Below are 21,498 nucleotides of genomic sequence, written 5' to 3' on the forward strand. Positions count from 1 at the left end.
TAAAGTATCCATTCATCCATTAACAATGACCACTGGTCCAGAGTCTATATTGGAAATATAGAGTGTGAGGCAGGGTGTGTCATGGATGGGATACCAGTCACACACTTATTTACTTGTATACACAGAAAGGGCAATTATAGAGTGACTAAATCCTTTTGGACTGTGCGAGGAAACAGGAGCACCGAGCGGAAACCCTTATGAGCATATGGAAAACATGCAAATGCCACATAGATTGAGACCGTTTTGCATTACATTTACATTTATTCATTTAGCATTTATACTACCTATTGTACCACTGTGCTGCTCCTTTACATAGTATATTTCAGTTAAAAAAGAAAAGTACGTATGCACACACGCTGGCTGAAGCTGCTTGTCCCGAGTGGGGTCGCGGTGAGCCGGACCCTAGCCCAGCAACGGAGGCTATGAGGCTGGAGGAGGGGACAGACCCCAGATGGGACAGCAGTCCATCACAAGGCACCCCAAACAGGACTCGAACCCCCGACCCACCAGAGAGCAGGACCCAGCCAAACCCGCTGCGCCACTAAACCGCCACCGAACTGCCAAACAAAAAGTACGTTTACAAATTTATACCAGAAGTGTACGTGCAGCATAGTGTTGGTAATTAAGAATCTTTCAGGTGACCTCCAAGGCACCACTGAATGTTACACCTCCCAGAAAACAGCTCTTGTGACAAATCGAATCCTGTGCCAAAAATTGGGAAATGAAAATGCGTTTTAAGATCTTTTATGAAGTGAAAGAACTAGCATAAAACCAATTTGTTCCCCCATGGGTCTTTTAGGGGTGTGAGTTTCTCTGTATGTGTCCAGGGGGTTCACTGTATCAGGCAAATAAACTCTTAAACAAAAAGTTTTTCTGTTCTGTCCTTTTACAGCCTTAATGTCTGTAATTAGAATCAGAATTTTACGTGACTTTTCTGGCCTGTCTGGATACCTGGGGTCCAGTGCGAAGCAGCCGTCATTTGCGTTTACATTCATTCATTTTGCAGATGCTTTTTCTCAGAAAACAATACAGACAAACTGTCGTGTGTCTGGAAGCTGCAGTCAAAGTCACCGTTTCTGTACGATAGTATTTCTCATTTATGAACCCGGTGTTACTACAATATAATATTACCCTGACAGTGAAGCCATGACTTGTTTTCTGGAGCTGTTTCTCTTCGGAAGGATATCGCCTTTGTCTTAGAAGAGCAACGTTACTCGAAAATTAAAGGCCTACCAGCAATGGCCCCGACCAAGTTCATTTATACCTGCTTTCCTGGGAGACTTACTTGTACTGTGTTCGGAACAAAAGTTCTTTCTGTTTCTGATTTTTTGAGGAGGGCTTGGAAAGAATTCCAGCATATAGCAACAGATGGAGGTAATCTGTAATATTCACGCGATGCATTCCGACATCTCTGAACCTGAGAGTCAAAGAGATGCATTTTTGTGAATAAACTAGCTCGGTACTGGCAAATAAAGTTCTATTCTATTCTATTCTATTCTACTGATGATTCGATGCAGGAAGTAAAAGAAATGAAATTATTTAGTCACTGAGCTGACACTTATCTCCAAAGCAACTTGAGATCTTTGGTTTTTTTATTATAACACATTTGCAATTATATAGTCATTTATACAGTAGGGAAATTATTCCTGTATCGGTTTAGCACGAGTACCCTTATGAAGAGTAACGCAGCAGAACCTGCGATCTTCAGCCTGCAAGGTAAAAGTGCTGACCGGCACACCTCCCGTTGCCCCTCTAGTTCACCTTTTTTGTAGGCAAAGTGAGACATCTTTTGGAGACCAAACTCTGACTTTTTAAAAAAGCTTTTGGAGGAGGTTGTGCTGTTCTGCTGTATTCTGGCAGGTGTGTGTATGTGTGTGAGGGGGGGGGGGATCTCAGTATTCCAGGTGTGAAATTCACAAAAAGCAGGTAGGTCTCACTGCGGCCTGAGAAGGGTGCGAGGCACACACGTGTTTTCTGTTGATTGCTCCAAATTTAAAATAGAAGACATAAAACAGTCCCCTTCCCCATCTCCACTCACATACTTACAGCTAATCACCCCTGATGTGCCACAGATGCATTCTGGGTTTGTGAACAAATTTTGCATTGTGCGTTCTTTCCCTTAACAAGGCTTATATGCATACTTCAAGCTCTGTCTGCCCTGTTTTAAATATCTTTATGCAAGCTGCGTGAATCCGGTCATGCGTTATTCATCAGCTGAAGTCTGACTTGATTAATCGTACTATGAATGTTTTACAACTAGATAGCACGCACGACTCTCTCCGTTTCCTCATGTGCAGCAGACAGTTGCACTGCGGGTCATCCTAGGATGGTGCAGAAGGGACGTCCATGAAGGACTTTGCAGAAGTATCGCACTCTGTTAATGTGCTTCGATAGGCTGTTGAGGGCTGTTTCACTCCTACTCCAGCAGCTCCGCCTGTCTCCTCTTAGCCTCGCTCCTGGAACACGGCGATGGTGGAAAGGTGCCCTTGGACAGGCATCTGTTAGGTCACGAGCCATGAGGTGCGGATCTTGGCGCAGACAGAGGAGCGAAATGGGGGCTGCGGACCTCCAAAAATGCGGGAACAGCGGGGTTTCGAAATAATGAGCTGTGGACATACCTAGTCCAGGTGTTCTTTTACAGCCCTGCTGATCTCCACCGTAGCCCTTGTAGTGAAGTTTAAGCTTGATCGCAGTTCCAGGAGTGGCTCGAACATGAGTCCCGGGGATGCTCCGTCTGTATGCGCCGCGCCGTACGGGACGGTTCTTTTTCTCACATGACGTCATGTGTTCAAAGCATCATAGATGTTCTAGTGCTTGTTCTTTTTCGTTTACAAAGATGGGATGTTGGATTTTAATAAACAGCTCAGGAAATTCATGGACCCTTTTGAACTGTGGCACCGGAGGAGACCGTGGACAGCCAGGGAAACAAATAGATGGATCTTGGACCAAATTGTGCCACAGGAAGCACGAATGACGAATGAGGGTGTTGCACTTTGGACACGAACAAGAAGACCGCAATCCTTAAAAGGCTGTAATGATTGCAATCAGATGGACTCAGTCACTGTGACAGTGTACACCCCTTTTAACACTAAGGAGGACAACTTTATTGAGGCAGCACTCGATACACAGTATTGTGCAAAAGTTTTAGGCACTTGGGGGCGAAAAGCTGTCAAGTGAGAATGCTTCCGCAAATAATGCTCTTAATTACTAAACTTCCTACAAAGCTTAGTAACGAACCGTCATCAACAACCGCTTGTCTCGAGCGGGTGTTGCCGTGGGTTTGGCTGGGTCCCAATCTCTGGTGGCTCTGGGGTTCGAATCCTGCTTGGGGTGCCTTGAGACGGACTGGCGTCCCGTCCTGGGTGTGTCCCCTCCTCCTCCAGCCTTACGCCCTGTATTGCTGGATTAGGCTCTAGTTCACTGCGGCCCCACTCAGGACAAGCGGTCTCAGACAGTGTGTGTACTTTGTTTCTTTAACAGCATACAAAAACTCTCACTGTAATTCTGTAACTTTTTTGCAAACGAAATGCTCGTAAATCTAAAGTATGCTCTTTCCCATTGACAGTAACGCAGAAAACATGAAATAACCATCTAAAAGAAATATTTCTGTGGAACACCTAAGTCCCTCAGACTTTTGCACAGTACTGTACGTGGTCAGCATGACTTGAGATCGATTCCGCGGCTCTTAAGTCGCCTTCTTTTTCCATTTGTTAGGAGACATTTTTACTTCAAGCGACAGACCCTGTCACTATTTATACAGAGTATATTGGCGGGACAATTTTTATTAAGTAGCGAACTCAAAGTACTGCACCGGGGTCCCGCTAGGGCCTTGAAGCAGCAGCCTTCTGGTCCATGTTCTTATGAGCCACCACCCTTCCAAAGTGCTCAGCTTTTAGTTGTAAACACAAAGCTGCGCTGTAACCCAGTTTAAGCACAGGCCTGGCAGCATTCTGAGGTTTTGGAAACAGCGGTTGTTTCATGGTAGACTGTTGAGGACACTGCGTATATGGACGAGTCAGGCACAATTGCTCACGCGGGACACTTGACTGGTGTCAGCGTTACACTCGGAGGTAAGGAGGGCCTCAGAAAGCGCCTATGTGTGAGACTAAACAGCAAGAGTGCCTCGATGACACGGGCTCTGTCTGGCACCACCGAGCCCATTGTTGGCCCGCCGTCTGAGGCCTGCACACCCTCCTGTCAATCAGAGGGGAGATGGAGGTTGGAGAGTCGGGGGAGCAGCTCGTTCGGGAAGTTAGCTACGTCTAGGGTTGCCAGCTGTCCGGTACGATACGGAATCGTTCCGTATTTAAGGGATAAGAGTTGCGTTCCGTATTAAAACCATACGGAACGCGGTTTGTCCATTTGTTTGTTCATTGAAGTTAAAAAAAAATCACTCAAAAGGACTGTGAGTCTGTTCGTCGTCAGTTGTGTAACAAGTGTTATAAATGGCCTAGATAGACGCTCCAGTGATATGTGTGTAATGGTGTGTGACACTTTAGCATGACATAAAAATTGATTTTTTTTTTTTACAACTGACATGTATGTCACGTCCACGCCCACAACACAAGCAACAACACCTGACTCCGCACTAGCTCACGAGTAATCGGTCACCCTATAAAGACCTTGTTCAGCTCCCATACCGTTGCGGAATCTCGTTTGGGACAACCGCCCTTCCTCGTGTTACTACACTCTTGCTCTGTCCACGATTTCCGGTTTTTTTGACTCCTTGCTTCGTTCTCCGACCACGTCCATGCGTCCTCGTCCCTGTCCTGTTCGCCGATCGACCGACCCTTCGCCTGTCCCTGGTTTTGAGACCTTGACTCTTCCCTCAACGTCTAACGAACAACGCTGCACTTGGGTTCAGCCGTCTCGGCTCACTGTGTTTCGCGTGACAGAATGTCAGTGAGCTAAAAGCAAATTAAATTTGTCTGACTCATTTTAGCATTTTATTCAGTCGAGGAGAGATTTCTTTTTCTACACAATTCCGTGTCCCTTATTTTCCTATGAATAACCCAAAAGTGTCCCTTATTTGTTTCTGCAGGGGTTGGCAGCCTTAGCTGTGTCAGATGTGTCTGGGGCTCTGATGGTTGCTTTATATGTAAAGAATTCCAACACCAGAAGCATATTTTAAAATTCTTTATAAATCTCATGTAGTGGTTTGAGCTGGTTTTCCATTTAAGGGCTCAATGCTGTTGTAAGCTGGCGGCACAGTGGAGCAGCAGGTAGCAGTGCTCTCCTACACTGCCCGGGCTGTTTGGGCATATGGTCAAATCCACTTGAGGCTGTGTGGAGTCTGCATGTTCTCCCTGTGGTCATGTGGGTTTCTTCCAGGTGCTTCTGTTTTCTCCAACAGTCCAGAGATGTGTTTCAGGGGAACTGGGGAATCTAAATTGCCCTTAGTGAGCCTGGGTGAACGAGTGTGTGTATGACTGCTCTGTAATGGACTGGCGTTCTGTCCAGAGTGTACCCTATTTCATGCCCTGTGCTTCCAGGATAGGCTCTGGACCACCATGGTACTGACTTGGACAAGTGGTAAACATGAGTGTATTCTTGCAAGTTGAGTATTGTTTATGACTGAAGTGGAACAGCTGTTCGCAGAGCATTGACTTAACTGATGTCATATTTATTTCTCTGACCTTGGTTTCAATATTTATCATTCTACAAGAACAGTCATACTTTACTTGTTTACTATTTCTTAATTTTATTATTGTTTTGGAAGGGGTTTTTTTCCAATGTGACTTACAATGTTTGGATGGTACACTCCACAAAATACAATAATCTGCTCATAGTTGGAAAGTTTGTACTGGATCAAGACAGGGTTAGTACAGAAATGTGCCACTTAATAACTGACTGCATATACGACAGTGGTCCCAAAAGATTATTATGGAGCTGAAAAATTCTTATCGACTAGCGACATTGTAGCCATCGTAACGCAACATTTTACTCACGTGTTCGTGGTGATGCTGCTGTAAACAAACCTACCTCGCTTCCAGTCGTATAAAAGTATAGCACATACAGTTATGTACAATACATAATACTTGATAATGATAATAAACACCTATGTTACTGTATTTACTGTACTGTACTTTTTTATCCTTATTTTAGAGTGTACTCTTTCTACTTATAAAAAAGTTTACTGTAAAACAGTAGCATCATAAATCTCGTGTTTACTGCATCTCTTGACTGCACTGAGGCTATACCATCTAGGTTTGTATAAGTACACTCTATGATCGAGGCTATACCATCTAGGTTTGTATAAGTACTCTATGATCGAGGCTATACCATCTAGGTTTGTATAAGTGCTCTATGATCGAGGCTATACCGTCTAGGTTTGTGTAAGCACACTCAATGATGTTTGCACAATAATGAAATCTCTTAACGACACTGTGACACCGTGGAACTGGTTTTGCGGGAGATCTTCAGGTTTGTTCAGGGCTGGGCGAGGTTGTTGCTGTCTTGTGTTCGGTGCGCGTGCTGTAAGTTTCCTTCCCAATCTCTTTCTCACTGTCAGGCACAGGGGTAGAAATAGGGTTCGTTATTAGCCCCAGGTGTGGCGACTCCTTCCCCCTCTCCGTCCGTCCCGGCATGTCATGATGACTGGATTTTACATGACTGTTTCAAGGTACCCTACATGCTGAGCTGTGTGAATTGGCGGTTGGTACTGGTGCATCACTGGACTAGTCTTGGTGTGGATCACGTCAGCATGTTTCCCCACCCGCAACATCCACTCCCACCTCATCCTCAAGTCACTGTTGCTGGCAAATATGAAGTCAAAGTCTTTCAAAGTCACCTGTTCGTACTACTTGGGATTCTCACATGGCTGGACTTTGGGTAGTTTCTATTTCCTATTTGATGGTAAAAACCAATTAAACAAACAACTCCTTTTATAGAACTGAAAGGATCTGAAAGTGTAGTCAATAACCACCATTTAGGTTTCTTTGGTGTAAGTTAAATGCTGGTTACACTCATAAGACTTTACCGTTTTGGCGGGTGGTTCAGATCCCAGGAAGGAGATTGATGTAGTATCACTGAGGTGCAAGGTACATATCCGAGGTTGCTTTGGTAAAATATCATGCCTGCGTGAATGGTACATGCTGTACGCACACACACACACACACACACATTTTCAGAGCCGCTTGTCCCATACGGGGTCACGGGGGAACCGGAGCCTACCCGGCAACACAGAGCGTAAGGCCGGAGGGGGAGGGGACACACCCAGGACAGGACGCCAGTCCATCGCAAGGTACCCCAAGCGGGACTCGAACCCCAGACCCACCGGACAGCAGGACTGTGGTCCAACCCACTGCGCCACCACACCCCCTACATGCTGTACGTTGCTTTGTAAAATAGCAGCATTGAAGCAATAATTGCTAGCGCCGCATGCTCTCAGTGCACCCTTTTTTCCAGAATTGGTGAACAACTGAGTCCAGGAAAATTTGAAAGCACATAACATATCAGATGTTTTCTTTAATTTTTTATGAGCTGTCAAAGACACAACTGCAAAAATTATTCCCAGGCTGCTACCACAGATCCAAGCGAAGCCCAGATTTCAGCTACGTGTGCTGGCCTTCGCAGCAGCCAGACACATTAATAGCTGGTAGAAGGTCTTTGTGTGCGAGCTATTGTGTTACTTCTGCCATATATTTTCAGTTGAGCTAGAATGCAAAAGCGTCGTGAAAACTATTGGTACGATAGAAGGCAGAGAGATGGGTGGTCTCATTAATGAAGTTAATGAAGTGTCAGAATGTAACAGGTTTCTTTGAAAATAACAGTGAACCCTTTACCAAGACTATCAAATTTTACTCCACAGTTTACTGTGTGCTACATCTTACTGGAGCAACAATTATGTGTGCACGTGGGGGGTTATTTTCCGGAACTACTGCACTGATTCCCCACCAAGGGGAAATCAGGAATGAATAAGAGACAGACTAAGAGCAGGAATGTACCAAAAAAGCCGGAGTTGGTTGGCTGTTTCAAAAAGCCAAGCCTGCGGTGGACGCAACATCTTCAATTTGACGTCTGCCAAAAGGCAAAGGCTTCAACAATGATGTAGCAGCTGTCGCCGGGTATCCTTCCTGAATCACAGCTCTGGTTGCTGGGATGGGAATTTCGCCCATTTCCCAAAGCTTCATTTAGCCCAGTGTTTTCCTGGCCATTGGCAGACACACCCAGCCATACTGGTGACTCCATGTACAAAGAAGTGTGCTGAGTGTCAGTGGATAGCTGAGGGCCCCATACGGTCATATGTAACCTCTGTACCACTGTTCTTATTTTTAACTTAAGTAAAGTTAAGTGGATGTGATCACAAAAGGATATCTGTGCGAGAAAAACATCACAAGTATCAGCTATATGTCTCCTGTGTCGAATGAGAGCAGATAGCAGTCAGCGGCCGTGCTGTCTGCACTTGCATAAAAATGACGACGCTCAGGCAATATACTGAGCATGAAATGTTAACATCTTACAGCCAAGAAGGATTATAAGTAATATTGTCCAAGTTTTTGTGGTACTGTAAAATGTGCTTGATCAATGCACGTGTGAGAGTCGTGTACTAAATGGAGTAAAATGCTGGAGTGTGAAATTAGCTTATGATTGCAGTGAAGAAAACTGATTTTGCTACATACTGTACATTATTATTATTATTAGAAAGCCCTTTTTATGGATGCAGCTTGATGCTGTGTAATTCAAGTAAATCAAGTTTCCACAGGGGTATAGCAGCTTGCGTTAGTCTTGCATGTGAACCTGCAGTCCATAGCAGAAGATACTTAACCACTTTGCTTCCTCTGCTCTGTGAAGGGTCCTTTCAACACCGAGACAGTCGTTCTTTTTGTATACACCTTACATTATATAATTTACATTGATTTCTGCTAGTCTCCAAAGTGACTTACAGTGTTAAGATACTTACAGTGATATGCTGATTTATACAGCTGGATAGTTTTTACTGTTTCGATTCAGGGAAAGTACTTTACTCATGGGTAGTACAGCAGGAGATGGGATTCAAACCTGGGTTGTCTGATTGCAAAGCAGCAGTGGTAACAATTATGCTAATAATAATAATAATAATAATATCCACACACCATCATAAATAATATATTAATTAAAAAGTCTTTTAATAAATCAATACAATTCACACCCACTACTTTTTTGACTTTCAATTGTCTTATGTTGGTAGATTCTACCTAACGAAGTACCAGAATCTTCCTCTTGACCGCAAACTTGGTACTAGTCTACATGAATTTTGCGATATTTCCAAATTATCCTTCCGTTGTTCATCTTTCCTACTAAATACTGTATGTGCACGATAAAGTTGCAGCCTGAGCTCCCCAATTTGAGCAACACTGGTAAAAGTAAAGGTGTTTCTAAAATAAGAAAGGCAAGATTTACTAAGCCCTAATTGAAAATTAATTTTGTTACTTTTAAACAATGTCCTGATAGGCTAGTAGTTTAGGTTCATGTCTCAATACTGCAACACAATGTAATGTATTTGAGCAGTTCCTTTTCAGTAAATTATTTCAAAATCCAGTGGGCTGCTCTATGGATGCCAGCACCTTGGCCACACTCAGGCTTCCAGATTGACAGCTGCATCGGGGGACAGCCTGTTATAAGGGCATCGAGCACCAGGTGCGGCCAATAAATGAATGAAACCCCATCCGTCAACAGGTGGACTGTGACTCCTGAGAAGAAGGATTTCTGGAGCCTGTGAGGCACCTGGTTGTATAGTGATTAGTGTTGCTACCTTTGGACCTAGAGGTTGCTGGTTTGAATCCCCCTTCCAGCTGTAGTACCATTGAGCAATGTGTTTACCCTAAATTGCTTCAGTAGTATTACCCAGCTCTATCAATGGGTAAAAAAAAATTGTAAGTCACTTTGAGGGAAAAGAGTTGGTTAGAGGTGTAAATGTGTTTTTGAGATTTGTTCCCTTGTAGTACCTTACTTTTCCAGTGCTGTTGCTTTCTCTCAGATTTCATTCTTTTGTAGTCAGAGAGGGAAGACTCATTTTATTACTTTTTTTGGGTTTTGGGGTGATTTTTCAATCTCTAAAAATGAAAAATATAAGTTAAATCTATTTTAAGTCCTGCACATACTACTCCAAGCCTGGCCACTCATTTAATCCAATATGACCTGGTGTGTCACATATGTGAAGACAAAGTACAGTTTAAAAATCTCTTATATATTGTGACTTGATGGGTCTGGGGTTTGAGTCCTGCTTGGGGTGCCTTGCTGTGGACTGGAGTCCCGTCCTGGGTGCGTCCCCTCCCCCTTCGGCCTTGTGCCCTGTGTTGCCAGGTTAGGCTCGGTTTGCTGCTATCCCGCTTGGGACAAGCAGTTTCAGGCTGTGTGTGTGTGTGTGTGTGTGTGTGTGTGTGTGTGTGTGTGTGTGTGTGTGTGTGTGTGTGTGTGTGTACTGTGACTTATGACACATTATGAAAAAAATTATGAGGGAAAGCTAAATGCTGATTGGAGTTGGACAAGGATGTATTTCTGAATATACCTGAAATTCATTGACCAGGTCTTATGGTAAGGAAAAATTGGTACTATATAACACACACCTGCACTTTGTTAAAGTGGAATTTATTTTAAAGCTTTAGCCTGAAGACAAACCGTGAAGATGGGTCACAGCAAGATGAGAGAAGTAGCAGTTTGAGACTGCTGGGCTCAAACACCCTTTATTGTACTTTTAAAATTTAATTTTCAAAGTGAAGCAGAAGTGTGATCTGTGATTGGCACTGGCATGCACAACACACCACACCACAACACGCTCGATGTCCCGCTTTGCTTAATGTGAATCTCTGGAATTTAAAACCCAGTGGGGCTGCTGACCAACCAAACACAGCTATAAATCAATAAAGAAATAAAGACGTGAGATTATTGCTCTGGGTCACTGCAGGTCTTCATCAGAATGCGCCGTCCTGCTCCACAGAGGAGCGCTGATATTAAAACATTTGCACCGATTATATCCCCTCTTCATTCCTGCTTCTTGGGCTTTGGGAGTCATTTACAATTTTCCACATACTAGCACTTTAAATTGACAGTTTTTTTGTTTTTTTTGCTGTTCTTTATGACAGCTATGGTTGTGAAAATGGATTATATAAAATTACATTTCATCGACGGAACATTTTTATGCAAAATCACTTTTTTCACTTCTGCTGTGGTGTGAGTGTCAGGACGAGTGTGAGTCCTCTGTTCCATTTGAGGCAAACAGTGAATACTTTATGCTGACTTGTGCATATTTTTTCCCTATTAAATTAGCCCTTAACGGTAAAACAGTTGTTTTAAATTAAATTTACCTTAATTTTTTTAACCACATTCTGAGTCAGTAATTCATCACATCTTTGGGAGGAAACCAGAGCACCCCGAGAACACGCCGACTCTGCACAGACTGAGCCAGTTTTGAGCACATAGCCCAGGACCTGTGAGGCACCAGCAGTACCAGCGGTGTCACCGCGTTGCATGATTATGCTCTCTGTCTGCAGCATGGTGGCAGAGCGAGTAGTGCTGGTGTCTCACGGCGCCTGGGTGGTGAGAAAGATGTGGATTCGATCCCCGCTCTGTCTGTGTGGAGTTTGCATGTTCTCCCCATGTCTGTGTGGGTTTCCTCTGGGTGCTCTGGTTTCCTCCCACACTCAAAAGACATGCTGCTCAGGTTCCCCCATAGTGTGAGTGTGTGTGACAGAGAGAGTGTGTTCCAGTGATGTATGGATGAGTGACCCACTGAAAGTAGTGTATCTAGCAGTGTAAGTCACCATGGTGAATAAGGTGTGTGGGCTCATAACACTGCATAGAGTTCATTGGAAGTCACTTTGGAGAAAAGAGTCTGCTAAATAAATAAAAGCGAATGTGTCTTTCTTTGTAAAACTCTATGTCCTTCATGGCAATAGAGGCACAGAATAGGTGAATTAATCTAGATCTGGTGTATTCCTCTTTATGAAATTAGCCTCTAACCACACACACACACACACACACACACACACACACACACACACACACTGTCTGAAACCGCTCGTTCCAAGCAGGGTTGTGGCGAACCGGAGCCCAACCTGGCAACACAGGGCGCCGGTCTGGAGGGGGAAGAGACACACCCAGGGCAGGATGCCAGTCCGTTTCACAGCACCCCAAGCAGGACTTGAAACCCAGGACCACCAGAGAGCGGGACCCGGCCAAACCCACTGCTGCTCCGCACCCCCGTGCCCCCACACCCCTGCCCCGCTCACCATAAAACAGCAATTTTGAATGAGTCGTTTTCACTGGTTTCTCACCACATTCTCTCTTGCCCACAAATAATGTGGCAATGCTGGTATAATATACGACCGGAGTGTAATTCAGCTTTGCATACTTACTTTGATTTTGCTGTTATTTCTTTGTCACCCCAGAAAAAAGCTGCCCACAGTTGTGAGGAAACATCCAGAAACCTCTGGCCTTAATGCACACTTTGCTCACGGTGCATGATTTGGCCCCCCTCGAACCTTCCTCCATGCCGAACTGTGGCTTTCTCAGCATCCTGCAGTCCAAGCTGGGCAACAGATGCACATAGTGTACGCACAGTACTGTTGAAGCTGTTGTGCTTTTACAAATTACAGTATAAAAGCAAACTTAGCAAGCAGTGTCATTTTATCGCTTTGTGATAATTGAACTCACGTGCTTTTGCATTGCTGTTGAAAAGCGCCCTCTGTCACACACTAATACATTTTAATATAGTGTTTTTGACATGAAAACAAAAGCATATTGGTTGTTGGTAACTGTGAACAAAAATCACAGCTGGATGTTGATCTGGTGCTAAACACTTCGGCACATTCCCTCGTGTCCATCTCGTCACGTTGTGCAATGTTTTGTGTTAAAAATGTGCACATAAATTTTGTGCATGAAAGAGAAATGTAAATAAAGGTGTGTGTGCATTTATGCTTGTGTGTGTGTGCTTCTGCAAGCACAGATGGCGGGCAAATGTGTAAATCGTTCACAGGGCTCTTGAAACGCGTGACGGGTCTCTGAGTAATTTTGATATCTCTGATGATTTAGACTGTATCTGCTTCTCGTTGTGAGATATCGCAATTGATTTGTACAAGTGATTATTTACAAACCAAATTAATAACATGAGAATTGAATTCCAGATGTCATCAGAAATATCAAATATTTGATTACTTCAAATCATTTACAGATATCTGATATCCTAAACTGCTGCGAGAATGTCTGTAAACAATTACCTAGTATTTTTATATGAGAATTAGATTTTTCTACGTGTCTGAGTTGTCTGTATACCTGTATATACCGCTTCGGTCATCTACTTCCGCTCGCTTGGTGGTCCCGCGCACGAAAGGTGAAGCGCGGAGGTTCTCGGTTCTGACTCCGTTGTGGTGGAATGACCTCCCCCTCTCACTCAGAACTGCTGAAACTCTGTCCACGTTTAAAAAGGGTCCGAAAACTCACCTTTTCCAGACTCGCTTCGCCAATGATCTCTTAGGCTCATGTGAGGTGTAAATGTTCGTGCGCCCTAACTTTATGATCATGCCCGAATAAGCATTTACACAGCCGCTACTCCTGTATTGTACGTAAATGTTTGCGTATCTCCAGAAATAACTGTAGGAAGGTGATCAGGAATCATCTATTTTGAGTTTTCTGCAGCTACTCTTGTGATGAACATCGGCGCATAAATTGGAAAGAAACAAACTAGGTTTACTTAAGAATCACATGTCTCCAACTACGTCTCTTTTTCCTAATGTAATGCACAAATTGCATTATACTCTGAGATGTACGTCGCTTTGGAGAAAAGCATCTGCTAAATGTGAATGCAAATGTATATGTATTCTTGAAGAAAATATGCGCAGAAGGCATATCGGAGGTATAATGCCTTTTATTAAGTTAGCGATTCGAAAAAAGAAAAGTACTAAAAGTGCCCCCAAAGTCCGTCATGGGGGTCACCGTTTTGCAAATCACTAAATTCACAATCACTCAAAAGTAACCCATGTGACCCACATGCAGCCCATCACAAAAAAAGTCAGTGGCCTACATTGGTTACTTTATTGTGATGGGAATCGTTCGTGAAGTGATGCGAGTCGGCGTGAAGCTTCTACAGCGATATGCAAACAAATGGCTGTCTGTGTGTTTCATGTGTGTTTTTGTTTTCTGCATCTTAAGGGGACATTTTTGGTAGAAATTTCCATATGTTTTTAGGTTCTATTGTGGTGGAGTAAGGAGTCGATAATTGCGCTGCAGGAGTCTGTGAAAATCCCCACAAAGATAGCAAAACAAACATTTGTGTGTGTGTGTGTGTGTGTGTGTGTGTGTGTGTGTGCGTGCGTTACAGTGCCCGTTTTAAAGACTGCTCTGTCCTTTGTCCAGAGAGTGGGTCATGGGGGTTGCTGTTTGTGTCTCCCAAGATGTTGTGTTTATGGTCTGCACTGAAGGGAGGTGGAGTACAAGAATATGATTAATGTTTTTTTTTTTTCTTTTCAGTTTTTGATGCAGTAGCATACTGTTACTGTGGTATCGTGTCATTTGAACAGGGGGAGAAGGTGTCAAAGTGTAATAAATCACTAATACACAGAGTTGTGTGATCCTTGACAGTCTCTCCTCCAGACAGCTATGCCCTCTTGTGCGTCTCATTCCTGCAGTGGTTTATGTTCCAGGTCTCGCAGATGTTGGCAAAAATGGTCACCCCCGCACATCGCTTTGGCTTCACCCTGGTGGTCCTTGCGTGGTGTCTTCAGAAGACCACCTTGTCCCTCAACCTGGAGGATCCAAATGTGTGCAGCCACTGGGAGAGGTGAGCTGCTCAGCATCAGGAATGTGCCTTCGAAAAGGTCCGATTCGAGTCACTGCTCTAAATTGGTTTCCGTTTGCAAAACCATGTTACAGCTGCGGACAAGCATTATATTACATTACTTATTTAATTACTGCTGTGTCTAGATATGGCCATCACACAGCTCTCTCCATGCAGTCATGATGAATTTTCAGTTGAATTATCTGTCTAAATTAAATAGAGGAACCCATTGAACCACCCATTGATCAGAGTTACCTCGAAAAATTCAATTGCATTAACTGAATATGTCTCTGATGCTTTATCAGTTTATTTCTGGCATATCTTAATTTGCATCAGTGAGCCAATCAGGGCTCTTAAAAAGACTCTGGATCGTAATACAGTTTATGCACTTTTTTATTTAGGACTTTCTTCTGATGCAACACTCAGTTTTTGCTCCTTTTTGTGCGTCGATTTGTTTAGCTGGTTAATTTCTGTAATTGTACAAGTAGGAACTCTGCAAATCCACCGTACAAAAGATACACACAGCTTTAATCGCAGGGAAGTATTTCCGGCACTAAATTAAGCAACAGCTAGAAAATCCATTAGGGCAGATTAGGGAAGAACAAAGGAGGAGGCAGCTTTCCCACCTAGATTCCCTTTCGCCGAGTGACGTGCAAAGACAGCTGCGGACATTAGCAAGCCGTGACGACAGAGGGAACGGAGCGGCTCTCCTCACGTGGTCCATGAGGGGGGCCGGGGGTGCGGCCTTATTTTAGTAATGAGCCAATCCTGGATGACCTGTCCCATTCAACTTCCCATGCCCAAATTAGGATTGCGAGTTTATTACACTTTTACGATTGAACTGTTTTGCCCGATGATTTTGTTTAACACTCATTTCTTCCGTGTGCTAAGGAACCGTGGCGCATTTCTTGCCTGTAGCATAGTGGTTAGAACAACTGCCTTTCAACCCAAAGGTTGTAGGTTTGAGCCTTGCCTCTGGCTGTAGTACCTTTGAGCAAGGTGCTTACTCTCAGTTTCTCTAGTAAAATTACCCAGCTGTATAAATGAGTAAATCATTATAACCTTAACATTGTAAGTTGCTTTGGAGAAAAGTGTCAGTTAAATGAATAAATGTAAATGTTGCAAACTAGAGGGAGAGACCAACACTCTGAAACCCCACTGCAAGGGTCATAACTGAGATTAGTTTTCTTTTTTTTTAATTGAATTGAAAACCTTATTGTTATCGTACTGCTGTGCAATACAACAAAATTATAATATTAAATACAAAGCAAAGTACAAAGTATAAAATAAAGAATTTAAATGCATTACTACTGCAACATTTGAAATATAATAAAGTACTATTTACAGAAATGTTTATTGCCAATTTTATTAAAATCTGTGCCAGAACGAGCAAAGGATGCTTATGAAATATTGCAGTTGCAAACTCTTGAACAAGGTACTCTAAATGTAAGCCAGAGTAATTAAAGGACTTATAGGTAACCTTGGTGTGAAGTGCACACTGTATGGAACTTGTGAACTGTGAACATGTTGAAGTGAAAGGAAACCTTGCGGGTTTCACCATTAGCCACTTGGTGGTCTTGCTGTAGGCCACTTGAGCACAAGACTCGGGCACACACGTGCACACTGTGTAAACATGCTGCGGAGGGTCATTCATCTGTGTGCCTCTGTTTACAGCTACTCAGTGATCGTGCAGGAGTCCTACGCCCACCCCTATGACCAGATTTATTACACCAGCTGCACCGATATCCTCAATTGGTTCAAGTGCACGCGACACAGGTGAGGCCCGGGAGGAGCGGTGGTGGCGGGGTCATGCTGCCTGGGATTTTGGGGTCACATTGTTAAGCTGCAGTCATGGGGTCAATGAGTTCTGTGTTATGAGTTCACCGCTCCTGTGACACATGTATGAGTGGGCTACTGTATCTCACAGTATGACTACATGCTGGGCTGACTCTGGCCTAGAAACACTGTCAGGTAAACTTGCAGCTAGATTTCGAAAGAGTGTTTTCATTAAAGAAGCATTGCCATGCATCCTAATGTATATTAACATAGAATGTAAAATGTGGCCACAACATACCTGATCTGTCCCTCATGCTAAATACTTTTTCACTGTGTAATTTAGATGTTAGGGGGATGTGGTGGCGTAGTGGGTTGGACCGGGTCCTGCTCTCCAGTGGGTCTGGGGTTTGAGTCCTGCTTAGGGTGCCTTGTGATGGACCGGTGTCCTGTCCTGTGTGTGTCTGCTCTGGCTCCCTGTGATCCTGTATGGGACAAGTGGTTTCAGATGGTGTGTGTCTGTGTGTGTGTGTGTGTGTGTGTGTGTGTGTGTGTGTGTGTGTGTGTGTGTGTGAGAGAATTTAGATGTTTTTTTTATTTTATTTATTTTTTGTATTACATATCATTTGTCTCACATCTTATTTTTCTTTTGCATGGACACTCAGGGTAAGCTATAGGATAGCGTACCGGCGAGGAGAGAAAACCATGTACCGCCGCAAGTCCCAGTGCTGCCCCGGCTTCTTTGAGAGCAGAGAGATGTGTGTCCGTGAGTATCGCTGACGTCCTGCAAATGTCCCGCTGACGTCCCGTTTTCTGTAGCCTGCTGAAACAATTCCCTTGATCTCCTGTGCGAAAGACACCAACTGCTAGGGGCAGCTGGTTGTGTGGAGCTTAGAGTTGCTCCCTTTGGACCCAAAGATTTCATTCCAGATCCCACCTCTGTAGTACCCTTGAGCAAGGTACTTACCCTAAATTGCTCCGGTGAAATTACCCAGCTGTATGAATGGGTGAATAATTGTAAGTAGCATAACACTGTAATTCGCTTTTAAGAAAAGTGTTAGCTAAATGAATAAATGTAAATGCATTACACACGATATGGCTTGCTTTCAGTTGTTCTTTGGTATGACATTTCTCGTGCATTGTGTCTGCTATTCATGGAATATGGCATATTAATGGATGGCGAGACAGTATTCGGTCCTCAATTGGCCTTTCTTGCCAGTAATTTAAATCCGAAATCTGTAGGATACTCAGGACCTGAATTAAGGGATGTTCAAGCCGCTGTTCTGCCCTTTTTCCATTTCAGCAATATTTTCTAAGAAACTCCAGTATTCCCAGAATGCACTGTGCTGAGAGCTGAGGGCCTCATCCCTACCGCTCGCATACTAAAAGCACATATGACTGCCGAGTGCTGAAGGTCCCGTATGATCGCCACATCATGGTTGTTAAGAGCAGGTGGTAGACAGACTACCGAAGTTTAGAGCTCAACCTTCCAGGGTCAGGAACAGGTGGGAGAGCAAAGAGCAGCAGAGTCGCTTGACCTGAGACCAAGTTCCTCTGGCGAACACATTGTTCCCTATGAAAACATTGCAGCGCACATTTGCTTACATCGGTCCACACCGCACTGCAGACCACAAGTACACCCTGATCTAAGCGGTAAGACGTGATGGGGGGGGGGGGGGGGGGAAGAGAGATTCCATCAGAGTTCCTGCCTTTTCTCACCACCATGTCATCAGTTATCCTAAGAAATTTGCTACTCTTAATTTGTTTTCAGACCCACTCTGCACAATTAAATGCTAGCTAATTTGGGGGGGTGTCAGTGCCATGCTAAACAAAGGGTTCATAGCTGCCGTTACTTGCAGTGAATCAGCTTTTATATAATGGTGGATGTGAAAATGTGACCACTTGGAGCTCAAAGGGGACTTTCTTCGGGCCCTGAAAAGGAGCTCTTGTGTACAATAAACTGCAGTCACATGGTTTGCTATCATGTACTGCACTTCCTCTGTGCCAAACAGAGGAGCTGTTTTTGGCTGCTTCTGAAATGTGGTTGTGTCACAAATTGCAGCCAGTCATATCATATAAATAACACTTAAATTGACACTTGACATTGTCGTGCCCACTCATTTAAGATGCGATAATATTAATTTCCAAGACCTTTAAGGCAAAGGTTAAATTCTGTCTCTGCTTTTTCGATTTATTTGGTAACAGTCAGTGCACCAAATGTACGGTGAAAAATGGTAGTCGCTGTGCCGTTTTCTTCCCAGGCGCAGTTTTTGTCTTTTCCCTTCAGCTGACCTCAGCCCAGAGACAAAGAACCTGCAGGTTTCCTCCAAATTTCAAAAAGTTTGGACTGACCACATTAAAAGTTAACATGAGCTGATTGTAGACTCAGTAAAACCCACGGCACAATATCAGGCCTGTTTCGAAGCACACCTTATACCAAGCTAAAAATTGACAACATTTGAACAATGATTTCAGCTGTAGCGTTACGACACGAAGGAAATTTTCTTCATTACTGTGAATACTAACTGTCCTCATTTAAATATGTACAGAAAAACATTATTAACCTCCAAGGAAAAAATTGCAAGAGGTGACAGCAACACACGTTAAAAGAACCAGTGACAAAACACCGGAATGAATAAATAAATAAATATGAAGTGCTATGATTTCAGGGCCATGTGGTGAACTTTCTGTCCTCATTAAATGTTTTTGACCAAAGAAATAGTGGTTTTAACTAGTTTGAGATCTTTCTTTGTGCCAAGTACAACTGCTTTTACTAGGCTGAGATCTTCCATTCCAGCATGATCCTGTCAATAATCCCCTGACTTGAAACATATGTACAATATCCTTCTTGAATAACTTAAAGATCCTGATCTCCTCTTGGACATCGGCACCCTCCCCAGTAGAAGATAACAGGGTTCCAGTGAGATTGAACTGACTTGTTTTGATGAAGACTTGGTACAGCTGCAGGGTCTTGGCCATCCTGCCTAATGTGTGTAATGTGGGACGTCACGGTGTTCTTCAGGATTCCTTTCTCTCTCTCTCACTTTCTCCTCCTCGACTCCTTTACGGAGCTCGTAAGGCCGAGTGAAATCTAACCTCACTTTCCCTTGTTTTTTTCCTTTCCCCTTTCCTCCCTCACACCCCGTTCCTTTCCCAGCCCAATGCGCCGAGAAATGTGTCCATGGTCGCTGCATGGCCCCCAACACCTGTCAGTGTGAGCCAGGCTGGGGGGGGCCAGATTGCTCCAGCGGTAAGTCCCGACTCCAGCTGCGGCCGCCTATCTCGGCAGCCACACGGCGTCTCCGGCAGGGCTTCCTTGACCTGCTTCTGTGTTCATCACCAGTGTGCCTGTCCATAATAATGGACATGTGGAGGATGCTCTGTAATCCTGCTGTGATGTGTTTGAGTGTAGAACATACAGTGCCTTCAGAAAGTATTCAGACCCCTCCACTTTTCCCACACTTTGTGTTTTATACTTCTTTCAAAATGGACTGAATCGATTCTTTTATCCATCAATCGACACGCAATACCCCATGAAGGCAAAGTGAATTCACAGTTTTAAAAATTTTTTGCAAATGTATTAAAAAGAAAAATCTTAAATCGACCATTTATGTAAGTATTCACACCCTTTAGTGTGACCCTCTACATTGAGCTCAGATACATCTTTTTCTTTTGATCATCTATGAAGATTGCAGTTAACTGATTCCCCCTCATGCAGTCTGAGAGGGTTTGCAGTGCTCTGCCCAAATCCAGGTATGCAATCCTGCTAGAAGCATACCCAAGGAGACCCATATCTGAAATTGCTGCTAAAAATAGTCCTAAAAAGTGCTGAATAAAGGGTCTGGATAGTATGTAAATGGTAGATTTCAGTTGTTTGTCTTTAATACATTTGCAAAGACTTGTAAAAATGTTTCAGCTGTTTCATTTTGGGATGCTGATTGAAAAAGAATTAGTTCAATCCAAACAGATTAAGACACTTTCTTTGGTCTTTTCTTCATTCTTGGTTAAAGCTGGCACCTACTGGTGAATAAGCTGCGCTCTCACCTCCACCCATTTGCTGCATATTTTGCTATTGTTTTTATTAGCATGATACGATAAGCGTGTCCTCCTAGAATACTCTGTGTGGTACTCAGGGCTTCAAGAGGGAGGGCTGTCTATTTTGTTCTTAAGTGGGTAATACTCATCCGTCTGATTTCTTGTGGATTTAAATTGCAAAATCCATTTTATGAGAATAATTGTTTTCTTCACATTCAGTGTTACGTAAGAAGGAATTTGTACTCATTTGTACACAATTGTCCTTTATAGTGCTTGTTTGCTACTTAAGCATGAAAATGAATCCCAGCCTCTTTTTTATCTACAACAGATGAAGCAATTGGACTGTACACTGTGTAACTTGGAACAATCCTCTAAAAACTGGATTGTCAGCCGCAAAGAAGAAATCGTCCTCTTCCTCAGATGGCTGATGAGATTCGCTTCCAAGACATGTGCCATGTTTTACCACACAGCTCCAGTGTTGTTGCATTGAAGTTCAGTTGATGTATTCCGTTGGGATAAATAGTCAGATGAGGCCAGGGGATGGGTTTGGAGCTGTGGCCCATTGAAAGTATGGCCCTACTGCTGGTCTTGTGTTGCAGCTCGCGATAAAGGAAGCATTGTTGTGTCTGCAAGAGCACCTTCTCTCTGTGGTGCGGCCGGTTGGGCCAGTTCAGGCAATCCAGGGGGATTAGACTTGCGCTGATGCAGTTGATCCAGCCGGAGTTAAAGAGTAAGGGGATATCCTCTGGCGTGGTCTCTTAGCTCTGCGCTACTCTGCATCGTTTACAGGTTTTACTGATGCCTCAAGAAACCACAAGTCCTTCCTGTTGGGTTCGATGGCAACATAATTTATGTAAAGTGAGGCAATCTGGTAAATTTTCGATCTTTGGGCCTGCAAAGTTCAGCAGCTCTTCAACTGTGACCTTGAACGGTAAGAC

At 43.7% G+C, this 21,498-nt stretch overlaps 1 protein-coding gene across 2 annotated transcripts in view; it reads left to right on the forward strand.

The window, feature by feature from the left end:
* megf10 (multiple EGF-like-domains 10) overlaps positions 1 to 21,498 on the forward strand; it is a 76,757-nt gene that overhangs the window by 8,727 nt on the left and 46,532 nt on the right. For both annotated transcript variants that reach the window (XM_018744669.2, XM_018744670.2), the window contains exons 2-5: positions 14,619 to 14,755; positions 16,427 to 16,528; positions 17,191 to 17,291; positions 19,683 to 19,775. In XM_018744669.2, coding sequence (XP_018600185.2) covers positions 14,628 to 14,755; positions 16,427 to 16,528; positions 17,191 to 17,291; positions 19,683 to 19,775 — 424 coding nt within the window. In that variant the 5' untranslated portion in view covers positions 14,619 to 14,627. The remainder of the gene's footprint in view (positions 1 to 14,618; positions 14,756 to 16,426; positions 16,529 to 17,190; positions 17,292 to 19,682; positions 19,776 to 21,498) is intronic.

The sequence above is a fragment of the Scleropages formosus genome, chromosome 6 (assembly GCF_900964775.1).
Source record: "Scleropages formosus chromosome 6, fSclFor1.1, whole genome shotgun sequence".
NCBI classification, from domain to species: domain Eukaryota; kingdom Metazoa; phylum Chordata; class Actinopteri; order Osteoglossiformes; family Osteoglossidae; genus Scleropages; species Scleropages formosus.